The 26,319-nt window shown below is 39.7% G+C and overlaps 1 protein-coding gene across 1 annotated transcript in view; it reads right to left on the reverse strand.

Moving 5' to 3' along the window:
- Nucleotides 1-26,319, reverse strand: part of SUCLG2 (succinate-CoA ligase GDP-forming subunit beta) — a 269,256-nt gene that overhangs the window by 71,221 nt on the left and 171,716 nt on the right. The window contains exons 8-9 of the mRNA XM_070936853.1: nt 19,501-19,662; nt 16,071-16,213 (exon numbers count right to left, since the gene is read on the reverse strand). Coding sequence (XP_070792954.1) covers nt 16,071-16,213; nt 19,501-19,662 — 305 coding nt within the window. The remainder of the gene's footprint in view (nt 1-16,070; nt 16,214-19,500; nt 19,663-26,319) is intronic.

Consider the following 26,319-nt stretch of genomic DNA (forward strand, 5'->3'; position numbering starts at 1 on the left):
ATCTTTGCTTTGCTTTAAAATCCCCGATTGGATATATCTACGATTTCTTTCAGATGCAAATGGTTCCCCTTAGGATAAAGATATCCTGGTAGGCTGGTGACCCACCTCATAAATGTTGGAAGCTGACAACTCGCCCTGTTGTCTGGAAGGGAATGCCTTTCCCTCATCTTCTCCATCCTGGTTTTTAAGTAGAATGGATTTTCTGTGCAAGGGGGTGGGAAGTGAATATATTCATGACAGCCTGATTCTTATTGAAGGTGAAGAATTGCACAATCAACCCTTCATACATGTCTCTCCACTGATTGCTGCTGTCACTCCTTTAGCTGCTCCAAGCTAAAGAGGAGAGTAAGTGCTGTGCCTCCACCACTTAAATTGCTCTGCCAACCAAGTAATTTCCTCAACCAGCCTGAGCAAAACCAGCATTGTCCTTTGAAAATTTGTTTTCCCCTTCCATAAGCAAAAGTAATTGCCATCTAGGCTTCTGTCAGGCTTCATTCAAATGCATAGGGCTTGTTCAGCGGCCAAGTTATTATTATTATTTTTTACAACTTTTACTCTTGGCACAAGACATCTAGAATAGAATTTCTCCGTTTTCTTCTCAACATTTGCATCCTGCTTTTCCCAAGGAGCCTTACAGACAATAGCAGACAAAAATAAATAAAGACCATAATTCAGGTTAAGAACTACACAATAAAACATGTTGGAGTAGACCAGGTGCCTTGATAGAAAAACACTTGTATATGTATATGTATATGTATATGTATATGTATATGTATATGTATATGTATATGTATATGTATATGTATATGTATATGTATATGTATATGTATATGTATATGTACATGTACATGTACATGTACATGTATATCAGGAGTGAAATCTAAAAATTTTCACTACCGGTTCTGTGGGCAGGGCTTAATTAGTGGGCGTGGCTTGGTAGTCAGGTGAGCGTGGCCAAGTCGATGTCACTTCTTTGCCCTTTTTTAACCTACACAACACAACACAACACAACACAACACAACTGGCTCACCCACAATGTAAAAGCAGGGGCAAAATGGCCCCTGCAACAAGCAGGAATCTCACACAGTCACAAAAAGTCCAAAACACCAACTTTCACACTTTACACACACAAAATTCCACATGCAGCTTTGTGAGATTTTGTGTGTTTGTTTAGTTAGAGTGAAACACTACTGAAACACACAAAATCTCAGAAAGCTGCACAAATATTTATTTTATTTTATTTTATTTTTATTTTTATATAAAAGCAGCTAAATTTAAAACTTCCTAAACTTTAAATGGCTAGGTCTAAAAAAAGAACAACTAAAAAAAACCACAATTAACAATTTTTTTTAAAGCTCACAAAGGGGAAAAAAACTTACAGGCAGGCAGCAGGCAGATAGAGCTGCTCACCAATGAGCTTGATTGCAGGCAGGGAGATTCAGTTGCTTGCTGATGCAATGGATTGCAAGAATTACAGCAAGCGAAGCAAGGCAGGCGTGCGAAGGTAAGCAAGCTGGAGGCTGGGGGAGGCGGAGGGATTTTTGCTACTGGTTCTCCAAACTGCCCGCCGCCATCGCTACCTACTTGCCCAAGCCGGTCCGAACCAGGAGCATTTCACCCCTGATGTATATGTATATGTATATGTATATGTATATGTATATGTATATGTATATGTATATGTATATGTATATGTATATGTATATGTATCATTTTGTGTGTGTGTGTATGTGTATATAAAGATAAATTAAAAACTGCATCACACAAAGATTTGTGACATAGTGAGCTTCTTTCTATTTTGCATATTGGTAATATTTTTATCACAAAAATTAGAAGTATTATATGCATGATTACTGTCAATCTATGCAAATAATCAGGTCAGTTGAGAACATCCCCCTCCCCATTTCTCAACAATGGAACAGTCTAAATGTGAGTTTGAACAGTGTACAAGAGGAATATTTCCAACTTTTACTTGCCATAGGACAAGAAGCTTAAAAGCCATTTTAGGCTACAAACTCCTACGTGTCTACTCAGAAGTGAGTTTAAGACTTGTATAGGATTGCAACCGTTATCAACTGGAAGCACAGAAGTAATCTAATTATACAATTCAACCATGCATAGCTACCCTCCCCCCCACTTTCAAGTTAGTGTAGAGTACACTAGAGTACACTGTTCCAGGCAGTTTTTCTTTCCCTTTTTCACAGCATGAAAACCCAGTGTTTCTATAGCTCAGAAAAGAAGTCAGCATGTACATGGTTCTAAATAATACAGAAAATAGAAAGGAACTTGAAAGCCTTTCCACGGTGCTAGTTACTGAATTGATTAAAAATATAATAAGCAAAAGAATCTTAAACATAGAATATTCTGGTTCTTCCAAGTACTATGATTTACACACGGCTGTTGTGATTTTAATATTCCCAGTTTAAAGTACAGCAATAAGCCTGAAACTGTATGGGATACTGAGGGTGTGAGGGATGATAGGAAAGCAGCAAATAAAATGTTGATATTAGGGACAACAAAGAACAGGAGAAAATATTTGTTTTGAACTTGAAACAAGCCATTTATATCCCACAAGTTCTGCCTAACTGCTTTGGATTGGCCACAACAACAAAAGAAGACACAAGAATCAGAACATTTTGATGCTTTGATGTTCTAGTACAAAATCTGAGTCCTGCTTCTGCTTTCAATATAAACTCACACAGTTGCTATGGAAACTAGCAGTTTAGTCAGGATCAGGGAAATAACAGCAGACAAGGAATGTAATCTAAAGCAGAGTCTTCCTGAGAGGCTTTGCTTTTAAAAGGAGTGCACAGAAGATTAGTTAAAATCCAGTCCTGAGTTCCAAGAGCCAGGTCAATATTGGCAGCCAAACCAGAGCAGAATCCACACAAACATCAAAGCAGAACCAGAAATCAGAGAGTTGCTTCCAATGAGGGGATCGTGAGTCATGACTACTTCTTAAATCAAGGGACTTACTCCCTTGTTTTACAAAATGTTTCCTTCTGGTCTGACTGGGAAGGCTGACACTAGTGGATCCGTGAAAGGCTATTTGAAAAAAAGCTATTCTGTTTTTTTCAAGCTTGCTGATAGAACAGTGAAACTGACAAGAAAACAGCAAGAACTGTGACTTTCTCTAGAAGCCCAAACATCAGAAATAATGCTAAACAGCATCTTGAATTAAATTTTGAAGCCTGCTGGAAACTAGTGCAGCTTACAGAACAGCAGTATATTATAACCGTATTGAGAGGCACCAAAAACTAACTAGCTAGCTATGCTCCAGGTCAATTTCAGCCTTTGAAAGTTCTTCAAGGGCAAGCCTATGTAAAGTCCATTAAAGTATTCCAAATTGGAGAGATGAGTCACAATAAGTCACGATGATCCAGGAATAGACACAATTGGTGCAAAAGATGATCCTTTGTAAAGGCCCTTTTACCCGCAGCTGCCACCTGCTCCACAAGCAGGAATTGTGAGTTCAGGAAGACTTCCTCTTTGACAGGAACCAAGCAGTTTAAGGCTATAGTGCAAAAAAACCATAGTACATCATTCCAGAATGTCTCCATGTAGAAGAAAGGCCTCCTAACTTTACGATATCCAAAAGATTGAGTCATAAGCTATCATAATTATTCCATCATCTACCTATACCAGCTGTCAACCCTGGAGCCATCTTGGAACGTCTTCAGGATTGCCACAATGAGGCTGTGGGAAAGGGAGGGGGAGTAGAGATAGCTAGGGAAGCATGTACCCAAAATAACATTCTCTCTTCTGGGAACCAAGGACACTCTCACCAGCTCCTGGCAGAGCATGGATGGGATTCATCCGGGTCTGGGACTGTGACCTGATTGGGGCTTGTTATGGTTGTGTGTAGTGGGGGGGAAGAACTTTTGGATTTTGAATTGGGTGGGGAAAACCCAGGGAGCTTCAGATTCGGGTTTTCACCAGATGTGCCAATATGACATGCCTAATAAATCTATATTTTGAGGAAGCCTCTGGCCTTGGAGTTTTGATTTAAAAAAAAACACATCTGGGCTGTTACTTGGAATCCTGACATTAGCATATATTCAGGTCCTTCTTCAAATCACCACCTATTTTACAAGCAAGTTATTCTGGACTATTTTTCCCCAGGTGGTGTAAGAAATCTTAAAATGCTTCAGTTAAAATGCTATTTTAACTGAAGCTTAGATAGGTTTTAATGGAGGTTTACTTTAAGATGCTAAAGTCTGAAAATGTAGACCCCCAACTATGCCTTTAAGAATAGCCGTGGAGAGTACCAGAAATATATCCCTTAAAAGAAGGCAGTTACTACAGAGCAGATTTGCTTTTTATTGCCCACAAACCAGATCCATTTTATGACAACCATCTGCCCTTCACCCAATACTTCATTTATGAATACTTCCTGGATGCTGTTATTCAGCCAATTCTGAATCCATCAGTTGTGTCATTTAGCCCACATGTTATCATTTTATTAATGAGGATATTATGAGAAACTTGCTGGCGTGTTCTCTGAGATCAAAGTACATCCCTAATGTATTATGCTAGTTACTCTGCCAGAAAAGGAAATAGGGTTAGTCTGACATTACTCGCTTGTGGCAGCCAAGAATCGTGTGAATATCTTCTCTTTCACAACATGATTTATCTCTGGCAAATTGCACCCTCCCATGGTTCAGTTGAATTCCAAAGAAAATTCTGTATTTTTTTTTTTCTTTCAGAAGCGGTTCTGCTGTCATTGGAATTGTTCTGCTTGCCACTAGAATTATTGGAGAATTTCTTCTTCCTCTGGGGAAATTCAGAGAAATCCTCTAATTTTTTTGTTCACAAATATGAAGGACAATCTTGAAAGACCATCTCTCTCTCCAGCTTTAATATAGGTTTTTACTAGAGAGAAAAATTCTATAAAGCATTTCAGTGCCTCGTTCACATCAAGCTGCTTATCCACATTTCTACTGGCGCAGGACTTTATAACTAAGTTTGATAAAGCTTACATTAGTACCCCCTCCCAGTCCAAGCAACCTATTATGTTTATTTTTTTTAAGCGTATTAAATCACTTCTTTATCCGATGGATTGAAAAATGCTCGCGCAGCAAACAAAGGTTTTGCCTTGAAATAAGGAAGGACAGCACACTAAATCATGGCAAAAAATGCTCGCTTCCCAAAAGGGGAGTGGAAAATGGAGAAACATTCTGAAACAAATTTAAATGCACTGAAAAGAACAACAACAACACACACACACACACACACACACACACACAAAAGAAAATTGCTTCCCTAAAGCTGTAGTTGTCAGTAAAATACGGACTTTCAGAAAGCGTCTCAGCAAAATCATGAATAAATAGTATTTTAATTGCATTTTTTGTTTCTATTAAAAAACCTCCTTCAGCTTTTACAGCCAGACAGACATTGCAGGAAAAAAAAAACCCTGCACAAATACTTAAAAGCACAATTCAGAATTTTAAAATACATCATTTCACTTTTTCAAAAAAATAAAATAAAATAAAACACTGTTTACAGGACCTAAAACTAGTATATTCTCACTGGAAACAAGCTCCAGAAACAGGATAGATTTTTGGATATTTTAATTATAGCTCAAATTATATATCCCCATTTGGTATTTTGCCTGTATCTAAAATAAAATGCAGCCATTTTTCTAGAAAATTTACCACACTAATGTAGATCTAGCTATCTATCTGATTGCAAGGTACTGAAAATCACTTGATGCCATATAATCAACCAACCAACCAACCTTCTTCTAGAAAATATCCCAAAATAGTAATAGCAATAGCACTTAGATTTATATACCACTTCGTAAGCTTTATAACTTTCTCTAAGCAGTTTACAGCATATTGCCCCCAACAATCTGGGTCCTCATTTTATCGACCTTGGAAGGATGGAAGGCTGAATCAACCTTGAACTGGTGAGACTCGAACTGCTGGCAGTTGGCAGAATTAGCCTGCAATACTACATTCCAAACACTGTGCACCACACCTCTCTTTTAAAGGTTAAATCCTGCATATCTTTTGCATATGGAATTTATAGCAATTACTTATGCTATGAGTAAGTGTACAGCTTGACTTAGATCATTGAGTCCAATCTCTTGCTCAGTGCAGGACTCTAAATAAAGCACATTTGGCAGATGGTTGTTTAACCTCTCCTTAAAGACATCCAGCGAAGGAGAAACCATCAACTCTCAGAGTGATTGTTTTTGACATTGAACTGTTGCTATTGTTGGGAAGTTTATTCTAACATTCAGTCTGAATCTGCCTTCCTTGTAATTTTAATTCATTATTCTGTATCATGCATTTTCAAATGATAAAGAAGAAATCTGACTTTTCAGATACTGAAGAGTATCAGAATTTTCTCCCACCCTCAAGTTTTCTCTTCTTAACTCTTGAAATCTCTGTTGGATTGCTAATTACACTAGTTCATTTACCTCTTCTGTGCTGGTTACGATAAAAGTAAAATAACTATGTCTTCTTCAATGCTCTGGAAAAAATGGTCCAAAATATTTTTTAACTTAATTGATATGTTGATATCTGCTTCACCTGTAGTCAATGTTTGCAACCTGTCTATATAAAACATTTTCTATTATAGAAATAGAAATTACCTGTTATTAAACCTACCAACGTACTTACCTACTTACCTTCCTTTCTTTCTGTCTTTCTTCCTTCCTTCCTTCTTTTATCCTGCCTTAATTACTTTATTTAATTCAAGGCAGAGAATATACCTAATACGCCTTCCTTCTCCTATTTTTCCTACAACACCACAATAAGGTGGGTTGGTCTGAGAGAGAAAGACTGGTCCAAAGTCACCCACCTGATTTTCATGGCTAAGGCAGGACTAGAACTCACAGTGTCCTGGTTTCTAGGCCAGCACCTTAAATATTGCACCAAACTGCCTCACAGCAAAACATACTGTATATATTAAACTGTACTGAAAAGAAGCTGCCATGTCATTTAAAAAAACCCACAGCTTCTAGCTTTGGAACACCTAGTTATTCTTTTTTTTAAAAAAAAACTACTGGGTAGCTGAGCCCAATGTCCCTTGTTAAGCTTGGGGTAAGGAGTTACAGGAAATTATGGGAATAAACTTCTCATTTTATGATCCATATCAATAACTTTTGATAATATTATATGCTCTCAAACATCTAAGTATCTTCACTAGAGCAAACATTTGCCTGGTTGTTTTATATCCAGCAATTAATCATGAGTATTTTCTCTGATACCAGTTCTCTAGTATCTTAATAGAGAGACTTTCCCAGCCTTGCTAATCAAGTACTTTTAGAGATTCAAGAACATAACTTTGGAAGCTATATTTATACGAAGAATATGAGGGTTTATGTGTTTTACTACTAAAGGTAAATAAAGCTTTACCCTGCCAGTCATGTCTGACTCTTAGAGGGTGCTACTCATCTCTGATTCACTGTTGAAGAGTCAGTGTTATCAGAAGATGCTTCCAAGGTCATGTGGTTGGCCTAGCCATATGCTGAAGATGCACAGAATGCTGTTATATTCCCGTCAAAGTGGTACCTATTTATCTACTTGCATTTGCATGCTTTCAAACTGCGAGGTGGGCAGCAACTGGAGCAAGAACTGGGAGCTTATCCCATCACATGATACTTGAGTCTCAACCTGCCAATCTTCCAGTCAACAAGCCCAGCGCCTTGAATACTTGGCCACTGTGCCTTATTTTATTAGTAAACTATCGCCTTGCCCCTAAATACAGCTTCCTACACATGCCAGGAAATATGGGTCGTAATTTAAGGCTATAAATGCAATGCCTATTAACAAATAACTTTTTTTTTTCATTATGCCATTTCTCCCCCAGGTTAGAAACAACTTCATGCTGTGCTTTTCACATCAGGCTTTGACAATATTCTCTCACTCCCTCCCAAAAAATAAACCCAAGCAATAAACCAAAGATGTTTTCACACTGTTCAAAGAACAACTAGGCAATGAGGCATATAAAAGATACATGGCATTTGTATTGGAATGCAAAATACTTGTTAATGACCATAGAAAAATGTGGTTGGTTCTCTATTACTTAATGACATGCAATTTGACAAGTCAAACAAATCCACTGCTATCATACTGCATTACATTTGAAACTGAGTGCTATTTACATTTCATTTCATTCAGAATTAGGCACTGGGCAATTGAGAGTGGATAGTATTGTTTTCTAAAAAAGGGAATGCTTAGCCAAAAAGTATAATCCATTAAAAGTGACATCTTCTTCATTTTCATTACATTCAGTGAACCTTAAATGTATAACTAGGGACTTAGGTTTCAGTGATTTTAATAGAAGTTAAACATACTTTATCTTAACACTATTTTTCCTAAGAAACTCTTTATGAGTAGAGTTGGTAGTGTTCTCTTTGATTGGTTGTTTGCTTGCAGATTTCTTAGCATATTTATTATCTGTTCTGAATTGTGTGTAAAGGTGATTTACCTTTATGTGTCCATTGACGGCAGATTTTCCTGAATACTAAGCTTCCAGGAATTCCCTAGTGCAGGGGTGTCAAACTCGTGGCCCGCCGGCCAGAAGCTGAACACACCCACCCCTGGTTTACCAAAGGGGAATAAAGTCACGATATGTCACGTGATGACAAGGTGACGCCGTGAGTTTGATACCTCTACCCTAGTGTTTTGGGATTTGTCTAGGACAGTGATGGCGAACTTTTTGGGCGTTGCGTGCCAAAAGTCCACTTGTGCATGCTGGCACCCATAATACAATGTGCGTACCCATTTGAGCATGCATGCATGGCCCCCCATGCTCCCTCTGCGCATGTGTCCCCACACTGCATATGCGCACATGCATCCTGCACTGCTCATGCATGTGCTCCTCATGCATGTGCCCCCCAAGTAACCTAAGTTACTTCCAGATTGAACTACTGTAATGTGCTCTACATGGGGCTGACCTTGAAGAATATTTTAAAGCTTCAATCGATACAGATCAAGCAACAACCAAGGAGAAATCCATACTCCCACCAACATTGGCAGACCAAGCTATGTCAATAAACAGGGAGCAAACCCCGTACTCAGTAGCACTGATAATGTTACCTACTCGGGTAATGAAATGTCTGCAAGTGAACCACCAGGCTCAGAGAGCACCAGAGACTCTACAATCCAAACCTGAACTATATATATATTCTCTTCTATTGGAATCTTTATGGGGTATTGATTTAAACATAGCAGTAATGAACTGTTGTCTTTTACGCTGTCTTGGAATGCCTCAAATGAACTAGCCTACTTGGCACTGGCAGACAGAAACACCAGTTGGACTCACAAAAATTTTAGTTTACTTTGGAATAATGAGCCTTCTACTCTACTGCCAAGTATTTGATTCAGCTGATTACTGAGAGAACAAATATTCTGCTTTATTTCCAAAGTGATTTTGTTGATATAATTTTGTTATTAATAAGGAAGAAACTACATCTTTCTGCCTGTAAACAGGGGTGGGCTTCAAATAATTTAACAACCGGTTCTCTGCCTGGTTGCTAGGTGGGCGTGGCCATGGTGGGAAGCTTAGTTGGCTTCCTGCACCATCCTGGGATCGAAAATGGGGGTGGGGGTGGCGTTTTCCCCCTCCCTGGGCTCCGGAAGCTCTCTGGAGGGAAGGCCCATTGACCCCCCCCATAGGCTTTCCTCAGCCTACGGGAGGCCTGTTTTCCCCCTCTCCAGGCTCTGGAGGCTCTCTGGAGGCTGGAAACGGGCTATTTCTGGCATTCTGGAACCTCTGGGAGGCCCATTTTTCTCCCTCCCCGAGCCTCTGCACAGGCCCTGCAATTACCTGCAATCCAAAATGGGCTGCGTGGGGACTCCTGGTAGGGGAGGGGCAGGCGGGGCCAGCCAGTCATCAGAACTACCGGTTCACTGAACCGGATGTAAAATTAATATCCAGTTCGGTGAAACCGGCTGAATCACACCTCTGCATGTAAACTATAGTTGCATTCCAATTCAAGACACTGCTCACCTGTCCTTTAAGGAATGTGGAATCTGCTTCAAGTTCTTTGGGTGAGTTCGGAGGAAAAGTTGCTTTAAGATACAGATTATTCTGTAATTATTATTCTTTTCAAAACGCTTGATTTATTTCAGTGGAAAAGCGAGATTGCTGCAATTGAGACCGCCATCCAGGATGCCTAATATTTTTTATATCAGCTCATATCTTTGTTCCATCTTCCTTCCTATTTTCCCCATTTTTATCTGTTTTAGCTATTTATGGTATTTCACGTATCATTTACATCCCCCCCCCATGTAGTTTGTTATGCTAGATAATCCTAAAAAGCCAGCTTTTATATTGAAGTAGTAGGCTCCCATTTTCTGAAAACAAATTCTAAGAATTTGTGCAGCCACAAGGAAAATGATGGTGGATAAATATATTTTTAAAAGGACAAACAATATTATGTTGACACTTTTGACAGCTGGAAATGAAGCCAAACAGCAGAAATATTTAATGCTACTTTCCTTCATGATTCTGATCAGAGCCAGAGATGTTTAGAAAAAGAACATCATAAGACTTGCCTGATAATGACAGTGAGGCTCTAACCCTTACTGCACAGAAGTAAACAAAATTAGGCAAAGTGTTATGAATAAGAAAAACAAGAACAAGAAATAAGAGAGGCAGGTATTGCACTTTGATATAATTGCACGTCCAATAAAAACGATAAGTACTAAATAATGAATGGTTATTTCATGTTACAATTGTTTGTGCCTGATATAAAGCATGGTTATGCGAGTGAGTGTGTGTGTGTGTGTGTGAGAAGTACACCAATGAAGCTTCCTATCAGCTCTTCTATTTATGCTAGCTAATGGTTAACAATAGCCACAATGTTGGGAAAATGTCAGTCCATTTTATCTCTCCTGAATATGAAAAGTCATTAACAATCAGTTTGTTTGAAATTCTGGTATTATTATTGGTAGTCCTCAATTTACAATCGTTTGTTTAACAATTGTTCGAAGTTACAATGGTAGACAGGTAGAAGTGACTTACAACCGGTTCTCATACTTACGACTGTCGCACAGTCATGGAATCAGAATTTGGATGCTTGGTAACCAGCATGTATTTGGAATGGTTGCAACGTCCCTGTCAGGGCGTTGATTAATCCCATTCTGCCTTTTGGGATAATCGCACCTGATTACGAGGGGTGGATCGAGACTTTTCCTTGCAAGTATACTTTAAGAAAACAAAACCCGAAGATATTTTCTAAGAAAACTCATTTATTTGTTATAAAGAAAATAAAACAACTAACTGATCTAATAAGTTACATTTTAAAATAAAGTTCATGCCAGCTGTCAGCGTTCCAAATTAGGCTCTTTTCCAGCGCTGACATGATTGGAATGAATGAAAGAGAAGAAGCGTTGCTTTATTGCTGAGATGAACTTTTACCTAGTTTTCTGCATACAGCAGATAGTGTTACCTGGGTGACGGAGGGAGGGGGACAAATTCCTGTGAAAGAACGTGCTGGGACGAAGAGATGGATCTGCATGATGGCCAATGGGACATTGGGGTTGGAGAGTGGAAGGAGAGGGTGTTGGAAAGAGGGGCCAGTTTGGCTGCAAAAGAGTTCAGAAATGTCGTTCTCTATTCTTAAATAAAAAAAAAAAGATTCATTAGAGACTTTGCGTTTGAAAATGAAGTTTATTTAAGATAGCAACGAAACCTGACACCAGCTGTTTCTCAGCCGCCGGACCTTCTTGGCAAGAGAACAAAGGAAAAAGTGTGAAGCAAGTGAAAGAATGTGGACATGTGTAGTATCAGTTACTGATAAGAAATTTTGGCAAGCTACGGAAAGTCTAACAGTCCAGAAATAATGAGCTCAGCTGGTAAATACAAAAACGCAGTGACAATCCCGGGGTCAAATAATTGGCACTTGTGACCTTCCCAGTTAGTTTCTGACCAGCAAAGTCAATGGGAAGTCAGATTCATTTAATAACCACACGATTCACTCAACAACTGCAGTGATTCGCTTACCAACATTGAAAAAAAGGTCATGAAATGGAAACACAACTCACTTAACAACTGTCTTGCTTAGCAATGGAAATTTTGGGCTCAATTGTGGATTACCAGCTGGCTTTCAACAAGCTAAATAAAGAGGGAAAACCAGATTCACTTAACTGCAGTGATTTGTTTAATGTGGCAAAAAAGTCGTAAAATCAGACACAACTCACAACTTGCTTAGCAACAGAAATTCTGATTTCAATGGTGTTTGTAAGTCGAGAATTACTGGTAACCTTATTCTAAATATGATCAATAATAGAAATGATATATTGATTCTATCTCTTTCAAGAAAACTTTTTAAATGATGCACAGATTATGGTAGTCCATAGTTGTGCAATACAATTTTACTGTAACCAATCAAAATATCTCACAAGAGTTTTCTGAAATTCCTCATTATGCCAAAAAGATCAAGAATATCCCAAAATTAAGGCAAATGCTTTAGCCTGACAGATTTCAAAGTAAGACATAAGTGGTTGACCAACGTATAGCTGATACTGGTCTTGTTAGATAATACCCTCAAGGCTTCTTTTTGATCTCATCCTAATTTAATTAAATTGAAATAGCTTTTTAAAAACATCATTTAACATCAGAAATCACCCAACAATGTTGAGTCCAATGATGGATTTTCAGAAGGGATATACCATTGTCTTCAACAAGGAAGGCACAACAGCCCCCTCACTTTTATTGTACTTTCTTGTGTTACTACAGACACAGAGCAGGAGCATCCTAGAATTGTCACTCTCAGACTTAAAGGAAGAGGAGAGGAGAAGCATATAAATAAACGTTATGTGGGGATATGTGAGTGGAAGGTCATAGAGAAGATCCGGAAAAAACTGAAGGTCAGGAACCAGATTTTAAAGCACATTTCATATATCTTTTCAGCCATTCTATTCAAATAGGTTAGAGTGGTGGGGGATTAAAGTGCATGGCAGGATAAGCTATTGTGAGGAAAAAGAAATTTGGCATTCTTCTAAAACTTTACATAACTGGTTTTGTTGTTAGTTGGGAAGTCGTGTCCGACCCATCATGACCCCATGAACAACATTCCTACAGGCCTTCTTGTCCTCTAACATCTTCTGGAGTTCATTTAAGCTCACGCCTATTGCCACCTCGTTCTCTGTCGTCCCCTTCTTCTTTTGCCCTCAATCTTTCCCAGCATTAGGCTCTTCTCCAGTGAGTCCTTCCTTCTCATTAGGTGGCCAAAGTATTTGAGTTTCATCTTCAGGATCTGGCCTTCTAAAGAGCAGTCAGGGTTGATCTCCTCTAGGACTGACCGGTTTGATCGCCTTGCAGTCCAAGGGACTCCCAGGCGTCTTCTCCAGCACCATAGTTCAAAGGCCTCAATTCTTTGGCGCTCAGCCTTTCTTATGGTCCAACTTTCACAGCCATACATTGCAACTGGGAACACCATAGCCTTGACTATATGCACTTTTGTTGGCAGGGTGATATCTCTGCTTTTTAGTATGCTGTCTAGATTTGCCATAGCTTTCCTTCCCAGGAGCAAGCGTCTTTTAATTTCTTGGCTGTAGTCTCCATCTGTGGGGATCTTGGAGCCCAGGAAAATAAAATCTATCACTACCTCCATTTCTTTCCATCTATTTGCCAGAAAGTGAGAGGCCCGGATGCTATGATCTTAGTTTTCTTAATATTGAGTTTTCAGCCCACTTTTGCACTCTCCTTCTTCACCTGCAGTATGACTGCATTTAATGGGAGACTGACTCTTTGCAATATATCCATGAAACACCCCCCCCCCCCAATTAAATCTTTATCCTCCCAAACTGAGGAAGGGAGGCAGGGAAAGAGAGAGAGAGAGAGAAGGGAGGAGAGAGAGAGAGATGAGAGAGAGAGAGAGAGAGAGAGAAAGAGGAAAGAGAGAAAGGGAAGGAGTGTGAGAGAAAGCTATCTCAGATGGCTTGTTGACATGAAGCAATCACCCTGGCCGGAGCAGAGCCAAAAGAGTAGAAGCTAAAATCCGTCATGGTGAAGGGCCAAGGGATTAGCAGTTAGAAAGCGCTTCATTTAGAAAGAACTGGAGTGGGAAAAACAGGGAGCAGTAGCTGGAATACAGAGGAAAACAGTCAAAGGAATGAGAGTTAATGATTTTTTTTTTTAAGGATGGCAATAATTTCTTTTATGATTTGAACTCTGCAACGTAGAAACCTACAGAGCACCCGATGGTACCACCATGTCAAGACATGACATTCCTATTAACAAGGTGCCCAAAGGCAAACACAGTTTTTAGCAGGCCACTTATTTCGCGGGGGGCGGGGGGGGGGGTTAGAGGGGAGGCAGGAGGGAGTGGGGGAGAGTGTCTAGCGGGAAAGTTTAGGAAAGATGCATTTGAAAGAGCAGCAGAGTGCAGGCAGGAACAAGAGCGAAGGGCGTTTAAAGAAAATAGAACAAAGGAACAAAGGAGTAAGGGGACAAATATCAGGGGACCAAAGTGCTTCTCAGGTGTTCAAGAAACAAGATAAATATTTTGCAGACATAAAGAGCTGAGGGCAAGCGAGCAATATTAAATAAAACAGATCAATGAAACAATAAAAAAAAGGAACACATAAAACAAGGATCCAACAAAATCGAGACAGATTTTTTTTTTTAAAAAAAAAAAATAGGATCAATATAAGCAGATATTCCAATAAAGCAGCCCTTTCGATCAGTCCAAGGGTGGGAACTGAAGCTTACAATGCAAAGCCAGCCAGATATGTTGAACTACAATATCTACAATCCACAGCCGGCAAAGTTAACAGGTGTGCCATAGCTGGAAATTGCGGAAGTGATAGTGCCCTGATTGGAAACGTAAGGCCTAATGAACATGCCAAAATCTACTCCAATAGGTTCCTGAGATTTACCACTACAATCACGAGGACATCCAAACCAAAGAAACACAACTGAAACGGCTGTTTCTGTTCTACAATTTAATATCTAACTTTTCTTTGGGTACATTTTTCCAGAAACATGAGTGCTCCTTCATCTAATATGATGTGATTTTATATAGCTGAAAAAGGTGTAAAAGCATATATTTCCCACTACCTTTGCATCTTAATAAGACAGACAGAGATTAATAATAACAACCCCCCCCCCCCACTGGATGACATCGCCATGTCTCGCTTTTTTAGCAGAGTAAGGGAAGATACTTAGGGATGATTCACACCCTGGCCAGTGTCTTTTTTCACTTTAATCATCGGGCAGAAGACACAGAAGTATAGCCAGCCGGACAAACAGATTTAAAAACTGCTTCTACCCATGGGATGTCAGATTCCTAAAAACACAATATAGGACCACAAATTTCACTGGTGCCAGTGTAGTGATATGTATATACCATAATATAAGATCATACACCTGAGTAGTATACATGTTGCACAGAATATGTTGTACATATGGAAACACATCAGTGGTGGGTTGCCCCCGGTTCACACTGGTTCTATAGAACCGGTAGTAAAACTGGCGGGAGGCTCCGCCCACCGATCCGACGTCACCAAAATGCTTCTGCGCATGCGGCCCCGTTGCGAACCAGTAGTAAAGGTAAGTAGAACCCATCCCTGAAACACATGACTAGTTTTTTCTCTAACTACTTCTATAAGGATTATCCTTTATATTATTCATGTCTTGTATGAACTGTACCAGTAGAGGCTAAACCAATTTCGTTGTATACATGATGTACAATGACAATAAAGGCTTTGACTTTGAAAAAAAGCGGCGTATGACCGATTTTTACACTTACAACGATTGCGGCAACCCAATAGTCATGTGATCAAAATTCAGAGGCTTGGCAACTGACTCATATTTATGACGGTTACAGTGTCCCAGGGTTACGCGATCAGCTTTTGTGACCTTCTGACAAGCAAAATCAATGGGGAAGTCAGATTTGCTTAATAATCGTGTTGTTAGTTGAACAACTGGAGTGATTCACTCCACAACTGTAGCAAGAAAGGTTGTAAAATGGGACAAAACCCACTTAACAAATGTCTCATTTAGCAAAATGAAATTTTGGGGTCAATTGTGGTCATAAGTCGAGGACTACCTATGTACAACTCTATGTATTAAGACATCTTCTGTCAAAGTCAAGTTTTTTTGTGTTTTACCTTGGGATCTGCAGTGAGCAATTTGAAGGCTTGATACACTTGTGCTTCTTTCACGCCTCCACCAAGATCCAGGAAATTGGCAGGTTTTCCACCATTAAGGGAAATTATATCACAGGTTGCCATTGCAAGTCCAGCGCCATTTACTGTAATTAAGAGAGTTTAAATTGCTGATTTTTTTTTTTAAGAAGACGAAATACGAACATGTGCAAATGCAGTTCCAAGATGCCAAAACCAAAAAAAGAGGGAGAAGATAAAAGGAAAAAAGAACAGAAGGAAGGAGAGAAAGGCACAGATGGAGAAAAATTTAAACTTATGGAAAATGTGGACATTTGCTTCCAAGTCCTGTGAGTCTGATCCAAGGTATCTCAATTTACTGAGTTTTTTTTTAAAAAAAACAAAAAACGGGGGAGGGAGCATAGAAATACTAAATGAATAAATCATAGCCTGAGCAAGCAAATCTCCATATACTGCCAATATGTATTTCAATAATACTGAAAATGGGCATTGCTTATGCCTAGCAGTGAGAAAAGTCACCCTTCTGCTGTTTCATATATTCACCATCTATCTCAATGTACGACTCAGAAATAGCAAAAATGGGGAATAAGGTACCACATCTCTTTTGAATGAAAAAAAAAATCAGTTTCCTCTGTATATTAATAGAGGGGTAGGGAGGGCTGGTGGGTGACCAGATATTGGGAGACTGGTGGAACCTCTGGAAAGATGAGGGAGAAGAAGAGGTAGCTGAGCACCTAGGAAGGAGAGCATGCTATATAACCATGATGGTGAACCTATGGCACACGTGCCATAGGTGGCACGCGGAGCCATATTAGTGGGCATGCCAGCTCAGCTCTGGGGCGCATGCGCATGCCGGCTAGCTGATTTTCAGGCCTTCTGGGCCTACCAGAAGTAGGGAAACAGGCTGTTTCCTGCCTCTGGAGGGCCTGGGAGGCCCTATGGAGCTGAAAGGGCCCATTTCCCGACTCCCGGTGGGACAGAAAGTGACTTTTTTGCTGTCCCCAGCCTCCAGAGATTCCTAGAGAGGCTCCTAGAGATTCCTAGAGAGGCTCCTAGAGACTCCTAGAGAGGTTCTGGATTCTGGGGACAGCAAAAAAGTCACTTCCTGTCCCACCGGGAGTCGGGAAATGGGCCCTTTCAGCCTCCGTAGGGCCTCCAAGGGAGTGGGAAAGGCTGTTTTTGCCCTTCCCAGATAAATAGAGAGGATCTGGAACCAGGTAAGAAAGAAAAAGGGGCCTACCAGGCCATCATGTGCCAGGAGCGGGGGGAGGGGGGAATTGCACGTGCATGCGCGTGGGCACATGCGCGTGCAACCCTCCCCCGCCCCCCCCTCTCCTGGCACGCGATGGCAAAAAGGTTAGCCATCACTGCTATATAAGATGGAGGACATTTTACTGAATTTAATTCCTCCTCCCCTCTTCTTGCATTCAATACAGCAGAGGAATAAAAAAGTAGCAACAAAAGCCAATTATAAAATCAGAAGAAACTTCATATTTCATGTCTTCATTTTATTCCTTCACTTACCCGGATCCTTTAGTTAGTTTTGCAGGTTTATGGGCCGTGCCTAATTTCATTAACGTTGCACAAAACAATGTTACAACAACAAATTCTTTCTAATAATAGGTTGTAAAAAGTTGTCCTTTTAACAAATTCCCAATAGTTAGTTTTACCAACACTAGAAAATGTCTTAATTTTTCCTTTTAAAAACAGTTGGGTTCTATGTACCAGAGTTCCCCCAAACTTTCTGGCTTTGCGGACTGGCGGGGGGAGGAATGGGTAGGTGGGTGGAGAGGGGATGGTTCTGCGTGAGTAGTGGGCAAATACATATACCTGTGCAGCTCTGTTTGTGTGAACGGCAGGCACACATACTCGCCGCTCACGTAAATACAGCATGCACGTACGTGCTTGCCCGCTGTTCACGTAAGTGGGGCTCTGTGTGCACACACACGCTCAGCCACCACTTCTACGGACCAATTCTGAACTGCCCAAGATCCAGTAGTGGACCACGGCTCGGGGTTGGGGTCCCCGAGTTCTATACATTAAGGGTTTGTCTCACTGTAAATATGCTTCGCTCATAATATGGCTTAGTCCATTAAAATATCAACTTCATTGCATAGCTAAATTTTTCAGGTGAGAGACAGATACATTTCAACCAGGGTTTGGACTTAGTGGTCCAAACAGCTGCTTCTAACCTTATGGTATTTCTGAACTTGTAATAGAAATAGAATAACAGAGTTGGAAGGGACCTTGGAGGTCTTCTAGTCCAACCCCCTGCTTAGGCAGGAAACCCTACACCACTTCAGACAAATGGTTGTCCAACATCTTCTTAAAAACTTCCAGTGTTGGAGCATTCACAACTTCTGGAGGCAAGTTATTCCACTGATTAATTGTTCTAACTGTCAGGAAATTTCTCCTTAGTCCTAGGTAGCTTCTCTCCTTGATTAGTTTAGGTGCTGCCTAGAAACCAGGAGACTATGAGTTCTAGTCCTGCTTTAGACATCAAAGCCAGTTGGGTGACTTTGGGCTAATCATCCAACTCTCAGCCCAACTCACCTCTCAGGGTTATTGCTCAGCCTGCCCCCCCCCTCTTTGTCAATGAGCCATTAAGGCCTGGGCCAGTCTATTCTACATAACAAAGATCTACCTCCTTCAGGCAGAGCCATAGTAGGAATTGCCCAAAGCCCTTTCATTACATCATCATCCAACAAGAGTCAACCAAGCCTTTGTAGGTTGTCAAAAGACAACCTACAAAGTTACTCCTGCATGGCCCCATGGGAGTCTGACAGCCAATCAGAACACAAGCTCAAATTCAAAGCCCAACAGAGGGCATAAAACCCAGGCACTCTCAGCATCTCTGCCCTTTTTGCCCAGGATCTCAAACCATGTGATCCTATTCATCAATAAACCTTCTTTCCAAGCAACTTCCATGAATCCAGTGTCTTTTTCCCCACTTGGAACTGAACCCAGATGGATATTTCTTCCAACAGAAGGAAGGAAGGAAGGAAGGAAGCTGTGGTGTTCATAGAGCTAATGTACCAGTGGGATTAATCTATGTGCTAGTCTACAATGTATAACAATGTACAATGTATAACAATGTACAATGTATAGTCTACAATTCTTTATGCAGCTCTAAATTCAATCCTTGTCAAACCATTATAGAGGGAGCTAGGAATCAAAAGGAATTTTAGGCATGACTGTTCTCAAGTGCCCTTAGCAGAATTGTTATTTTATTTTCATGGAAGTCTTTCTCCCTAGAAAAATTAGTATTTTTTCATGCTTTGAAAAACTCTTTGCTTCTAAGGTATTTGTCATAAGTGCCTGTAGAGAGGTTAGAGCCAACTCTGTTTAGATGTGTGATGTTAGGCATGCAATTTTTCAGACCAGACCAGGAAGATATAGCAATAGGATTACTCACCAAAACAGGCAATGTTTCCATCCAGACCTATGTACTTTAAGTCGTAATGGGCAGCTTCATTTTCTATTGGTTCATTCTCAGATTTGTCATCCATGGCAAATATGGATTTTTGCCTGAACTCAGCATTGTCATCAAAATTTATCTTGGCATCAAAGCATACCACTAAATGGAAAAGGAAATAAAATGGAAAAGGAAAACAGAATTAGAATTCCACCCCAGATTTTAAGGGCTTGCAAAAGCAGTTATCAAAAAGCAATTTGCCACAAACCTACTAGGTGTCAAAGGAAAAAACAATCTATGAAATCTCCACGTTGCCTTCATTTCAGCCTCAGTATATGAATGGGATCGGTTCAAATTGTCCTTCGCTTCACTGAAATTAAAATAGTGTTTTCTCTTTTAAGCTGATGGGTGCAAGATGTGTTACATCTCAACACCCACTATGTCAGTGGTGAAATCAGGAGATCAGTAGAGGGTTGGATCTGACTAATGCTATTTAGGTTGACGTAGCCATGTTCTTTCTTTTCCACGTCTTTCTTATCAGCCCTACCTGCAGATTTTCCCTGATTGTCTCACTAAAGAGAGAATTACAACGGTGTACACTGGTTGTCAGAACTGTAAATAATGCTAGGCTGCTCAACTGGCAGCATTCTCCTTGTATTAAATCTAGGTCTACTACAGGTTCAGTGCGAAGCTGAAATGGTGAAACAGGGGAATAGTACAACAGAGAAATGGTTTAACACTGAAATAACATAATGGCTTTGTCACAAGGGCTTTGTGGATTCACAAAGGCTCTGATCCATCTCATAGCGAACAAAACATTCCTGAAATTTTGTTTTAATTAACACAGCAGAGCAAAACAAGTTTCATTTTCAAACAGTGTTTCATTTCTAATTCAGTTTAAAAGAAAGCCAAATTCCTGTCTCTGGTCCCTCTTGTCTTTCTTATTGATAAAGAGCCAAGAAGCAACAATAAAACCATAGAGCGAAGTAAACTCAGCAGAGACTTGGCAGATATGGGGATTGCTAAGCATTTCTAGGCTTCTTCTTACATCTCTACTAGCAAAGAAAAGATTCCCAATTTGCGTAAAAGTCCACCTTGTTAATGCCTGTAGTCTAGCATTGGCATAAAATTAGAGCATTACTATTTCATTACTCTTTCCTACTTTGAGATAAGTAATGGAGTTAATTACGCTGGCTGCAATACTCTTTGCTGGGGTTGTCAGTCCCTTTCCCTTCTCTGGCAGGATGCTGTAGCCCACTGGCCCCAAAAGATTTCCTAATAGGAATCCTCAATTGCTTATATGATTCAATCTGAATGCCAGTGCAGGGAATCTAATATTAAACAGAATTAGGAAAGCAACGTTTTTTTTTAAAAAAGAAGCAAATAATAGAAACGGTGGCTCAGTGGCTAAGATGCCAAGCTTGTCAATCAGAAGGTCGGCAGTTCAGCGGTTCGAATCCCTAGCGCCACGTAACGGGGTGAGTTCCTGTTACTTGTCCCAGCTTCTGCCAACCTAGCAGTTCGAAAGCACGTAAAATATGCAAGTAGAAAAAATAGGGACCACCTTTGGTGGGAAGGTAACAGAGTTCCGTGCGCTTTTAGTGTTCAGTCATGCCAGCCACATGACCGCGGAGATGTCTTCGGACAGCACTGGCTCTTTGGCTTAGAAACAGAGATGAGCACCACCCCCTACAGTCGGGAACGACTTGCATGTATGTGCGAAGGGAACCTTTACTATGCAATACCCAGCTCTTATCAAGAGGGCTAAATGAGTCTGATTAGTGCACTATAAGAACAGTATATACAAACTGAAGGGGCTTCAGAGGAAGAACTGAAGATAGATGGCAGGAAGGAAAGAACCACATATACATGGTACATCAGGAAAAAGGTCTGATATCAAACTAGGTAATATTGCTGATGCCTTCTTCCCCTTTCCTTATTTAATGTTAACTTGGTATTTATTCAAAAATAGCATGGCAGATAGCTAAATCCTCCAGAATCCCCACACATCTGCAAGAAGACAAAGCAGAACCTACGTGACATCATCACACAAGGCATCATTTTGACATCACTTTGTGACTGCTGCTGTGGGAGACTGCTCCTAAGATATTGCAGAGCTAAAACTGGATGCATTCAATTTGTGACTTGCAAAAGTGAGGTCATCTCTACTCTCAACACTAGAGTCCCAATCCAGATTATAATTGCCATTTACCCTTAATGTAGAAGGTATATATAATAGAATAAGAACAGAATAACAGAGTTGGAAGGGACCTTGGAGGTCTTCTAGTCCAACCCCCTGCTCAGGCAGGAAACCCTATACCATTTCAGACAAATGGTTGTCCAATCTCTTCTTTAAAATTTCCAGTGTTTTGAGAATTCACAACTTCTGGAGGCAAGTTGTTCTACTGGTTAATCGTTCTAACAGTCAGGAAATGTCTCCTTAGTTCCAAGTTGCTTCTCTCCTTGATTAGATTCCACCCATTGCTTCTTGTCCTGCCCTCAGGTGCTTTGGAGAATAGTTTGACTCCCACTTCTTTGTGGCAGCCCCTGCAATATTGGAACACTGCTATCATGTCTCTCCTAGTCCTTCTTTTCCTTAAACTACACATACCCAATTCCAGCAACTGTTCTTTATATGTTTTAACCATGTCTTTAAATTAGTATTATTTTTTTTAAGAACCTACAGGATGAAAATAATACAGACAATGCTTAAATGTTTCAGTTTCTAGCCTTATGCCTGGATTGCAGAATTTGTTCATTTGTTGGAAACACAATGACAACAGTATGATCAGGTGACTCTTGGCAGCATGCAGGAAAAAAAGTGCCACATACTAAGCTAACTTTTAATTCATTAATCTATATTTCACTATCTGTGAGAGGTGTGGCCCTCAAAATGTTGAACTAATTGTAGGCTAATGAGCCATTAAAATGCACACTTTCTTCTTCCTCCCAAAATTAAGGAATTAATCCTCAATTTATATCAGCAGCATAATCTTATCAGCAGCATCCAATGGCAAGACACAGCATAATGATACACAAATAATATATCTTCTACTATTATTCTAACCAACATAATTATTTCTTCTATATATATCCAAAATGCCATAGGGAGCTTTCAGAGTTGGAAAAGGGTGAGGAGGGGGAGTGTTAAATTTTATATATTTTTATCATTAATAATTTGTCCAATAAATCAGTTTAACATGACTATTTTACATTATAGTCATAAAACAAGTACACTTCATCATGGCCACATTTCAATTTTTTGACTTATTGTATTCTATTACACTAAATTATTTAAATTATTCTCTTGCACTAAATTATTCTGAAATAATTTTATGCCATTTGCTTTTTTAAAAATAACTTTGTTTCATTCGGCTGTCTAAAAGAACGGTTTCTTAAAATAGCAGGAACATCTTGATTGCATTATTGAAGATCTGTGTCTTTTAAGATTGTTGTCAAATAAGACACAGTATAATTTTAAAATCCAAACTAGTCTACTTAGTTTGCTAAAGGGTGTTTATTAGCTGGGCCCATAAAATAATAATTAAAAAATCTGGGCAAATTATGTTATTTGCTCCCCAATTGTGCAAACTACAACTGGTCTTAATATTTGACATTTTGAGAGGATACAAGAAAAAGTGAATTCAATTTGGCCATTAAGGATTTATTTAGGGTCATTTTTCATATAGTTCAGATTTATATCCTCCACTTATCTATACTTCTAGTTAAATACTGAAGCCTATCATAGGAACCAAGTTAAAATTTTCTTATTTAGATGTTACGAATTTGGCTGGGAAAAGGATAATTAAACCTTTGTTAATTTGATTAACAAATCAAATTTTATGTTTTACATTCATAAACCACAACCATACAAAATGAGCAAACTGAAGTTCCTTATTATGCATGTGTCTCATGAGCTGGCTTTTTTGTTACAATCAACTATTACTAAAAAACCCCACCAATTATTTATCTGTATATGTAGTTCTTCATATGATTATTAATACATACACATGGACACCAGCCAGAGCATAGAAAAACTTCAAAGAAATAGTGCAAGATTGAAAGATGTGGCCCACAGAATCGCCAAGAGTCGGAGTCGGAGATGACGGATAACATCATCTTCATATATGCATAGGTTATGGATCTGCATAGAACTACATAGAACATATGGAATCTTCTAACGCTAGATTGCCTGCGCTTCACGCAGTGAAGGACAGCTTCCACTGGACCTCTTTAGTTCCTGAGATCAACGCAGTGCATCAGAAGGAATGAAGTCACTTGACACCACTTGATCAAGAAGGTAGGAGAGCAGATTGCAAGTTCACAGAAAACTATTCGAAGAAGTGCAGTTTAACAAAGTCTTCTTCATAGTTTCTCAGACACACATATATGTGTATAAGTAGTAAACTTATAACATGGAAAAAAGTCATAAGATAGTCAAGATTTTATGATACCCGTCCAAATGTTGCATCTCTCTGAATGCTGAATGAAGGCAGAAGGATGAACACGTGGCTATCTGACAGAATTCCAGTAAAGGAATCCCTGAGAAGACAAACTGCCAATGTGGCCATTCCTGTTTTAAAACAGTACAAATCAGAAGCCACCCTTCAACAAAACTTCATGGTTGCATCCACCTATAAGCCCTTACACTATAAAGGTGGCCTTGGAAGACAGAAATATATGATAGTTTCTGTAGAACAAGACCATATAGTTATAAGTAAAAGCATGTTCAAGACAAATACTTGAGAGGCTGGGAAAAAACGGAGAGAGTCTAAAGTCTTAATTGATGGGGAAAAAATAATTTTGGAAGGAAAGTGGCATCCATGCAAAGAAATGTTTTGTTCGTATGGAAAGTAAGAAAAGGAGGATTTCTCTATTTGTGGGACACAAATCACAACTTCCTAAATCTGAGCAAAATATTCCACACTGGGTAAAAGTAGTTTTTCTTTAGGTAACAACATTAAAAAAAAAAGAAATCACTACCCAATCATAACAGTAACACTTCAATAAGGACTTTCTGATAAGCAGTTTCAAGTAATGAATGAAAAGTTTTGGGAAACTTTGCTCTAAAGACATATAGCTCTGGCCCTGGGAACTATTCAAGAATCTTTTCCTCTGTGACAGGAAGTGGATGGTCAGGAGTTCATAGGGGTCAGCTGGCCATCGCAGGAGGGTCGTCCTGCATGTGCGGTGGAGCTGGAGGTTGGGGATCGGCCACCCCTCCCACGACAGCCAACCTGACCCTGGGTGAACCGGTTGTTAAATTATTTGAACCCCACCACTGGGTACCTATTAACACAGAAAGAAGAAAAAAAGAGGCTTCAGATGGGAACTGGTAGAGATTCCAGTGGATAGGAGAAAAGGGAAGTATCCTAGTGAAGAAAAAATGAAGAAAGTTGTTTTAAATGGAAATGAAAGGCCAATCAGTTTTTCTAACTGATTGAGTGCCCAAAGTAGGCGGACTGATCTGATACAGATAGTCCTTGAGTTACAACCATTCGTTTAGTGAACGTTTGACGTTCCAATGGCAAGTTGTAAGTGAAAAAAATGACTTATGACCAGTTTTTGCTTGATGGTAGTAGCATCCCCATGGTCACATGATCAAAATTTGGGCACTTGGCAACGGGCATGCAGTTATGACACTTGCACTGTCCCAGGGTCCTGTGATCCCCATTTGTGACCTCCCCAGCTGACTTCTGAAAAGTAAAGTCAATGGGAAGAAACCAAATTCGCTTAATAATCGCATGTTTCAGTTAACAGCTGCAACGATTTGCTTAACAACTGTGGCAAAAAAGGTTGTAAAACGGGACACAAATCACAACTTCCTTCTTTAGCAATGGAACTTTGGGGGTCGATTGTAGTCGTAGACAAGGACTATCTGTTATTGTCAAATTGTTTTTCCAAATACTGGAAAGGATTTCTATTTATCTGCAGTATAATCCCTTCTATCTTATTCCTGAGCAGTTATGGAACTATATTCTCCAAGCTGTAGGATCAAGCTGTATTCTCCAAGCTGAAGGAATCAAGATGGGATCGAAGATTTGTCCAGATGAATTGGGGAGACAGAACTACTCTCGATAGGAGAGAATAAAGCATAGAATGGACCATGTGCGCTGAGGTCCTCAAGAGATGTGAGAAAGAACCGAGGCCATTGAGATGCCAAAGAATGAAATCCCTTCAATGTTAACATGAAGACATGGTCACCAGGAAAACTGATTAATATAGATAGCATCATGTGCATGGAGAACAGAGCTTCTAAAAATAACTCTGTAAATATCATCCAAAGGGAACGAGAAAGGGGAAACTTGATTAACCGAGACATGAGAGCAGCTATGAAAGTTGTTCTAGTTTCAAGTAGGATAGTGTATATATGTCTTCCATAAATAAATAACCACTAAGGAAGAAAAGGATCCTCTGTGGAAAGATTAAATGCCTGTTAACTCCATAGAATAAATAAACTGCCTCCATAACTGCCTCGTGAAGATCTACAATGATTTTTAAATCATAGTTCCCAATGCAATCCTGTTGAAACGAATGTCTAATGTCAAGATGAATATAATGATAAACCATAATTACACTAAAGCTTGATTTCGACTTGTCCACAACTGCACATAGACGTCAACACATACCTATGCAGCGAAGGGTTTGATGGGTAAGCATAGGCTGCAATGGTTGCAGATAGGTCGATGTGCATACCTCCCAAATATCAACTATGTATTGTGTGGGGATACACATCCCATACAGGGGTGGTATTCACTTACCTTTTTTTTAAAAAAAAATGATTTATATGCTGCCCTTCTCCGGAGACTCAGGGCGGCT

Source organism: Pituophis catenifer, unplaced genomic scaffold, assembly GCF_029215685.1.
Source record: "Pituophis catenifer annectens isolate HBS135680 unplaced genomic scaffold, rPitCat1.0.hap2 SCAF_2, whole genome shotgun sequence".
NCBI lineage: Eukaryota > Metazoa > Chordata > Lepidosauria > Squamata > Colubridae > Pituophis > Pituophis catenifer.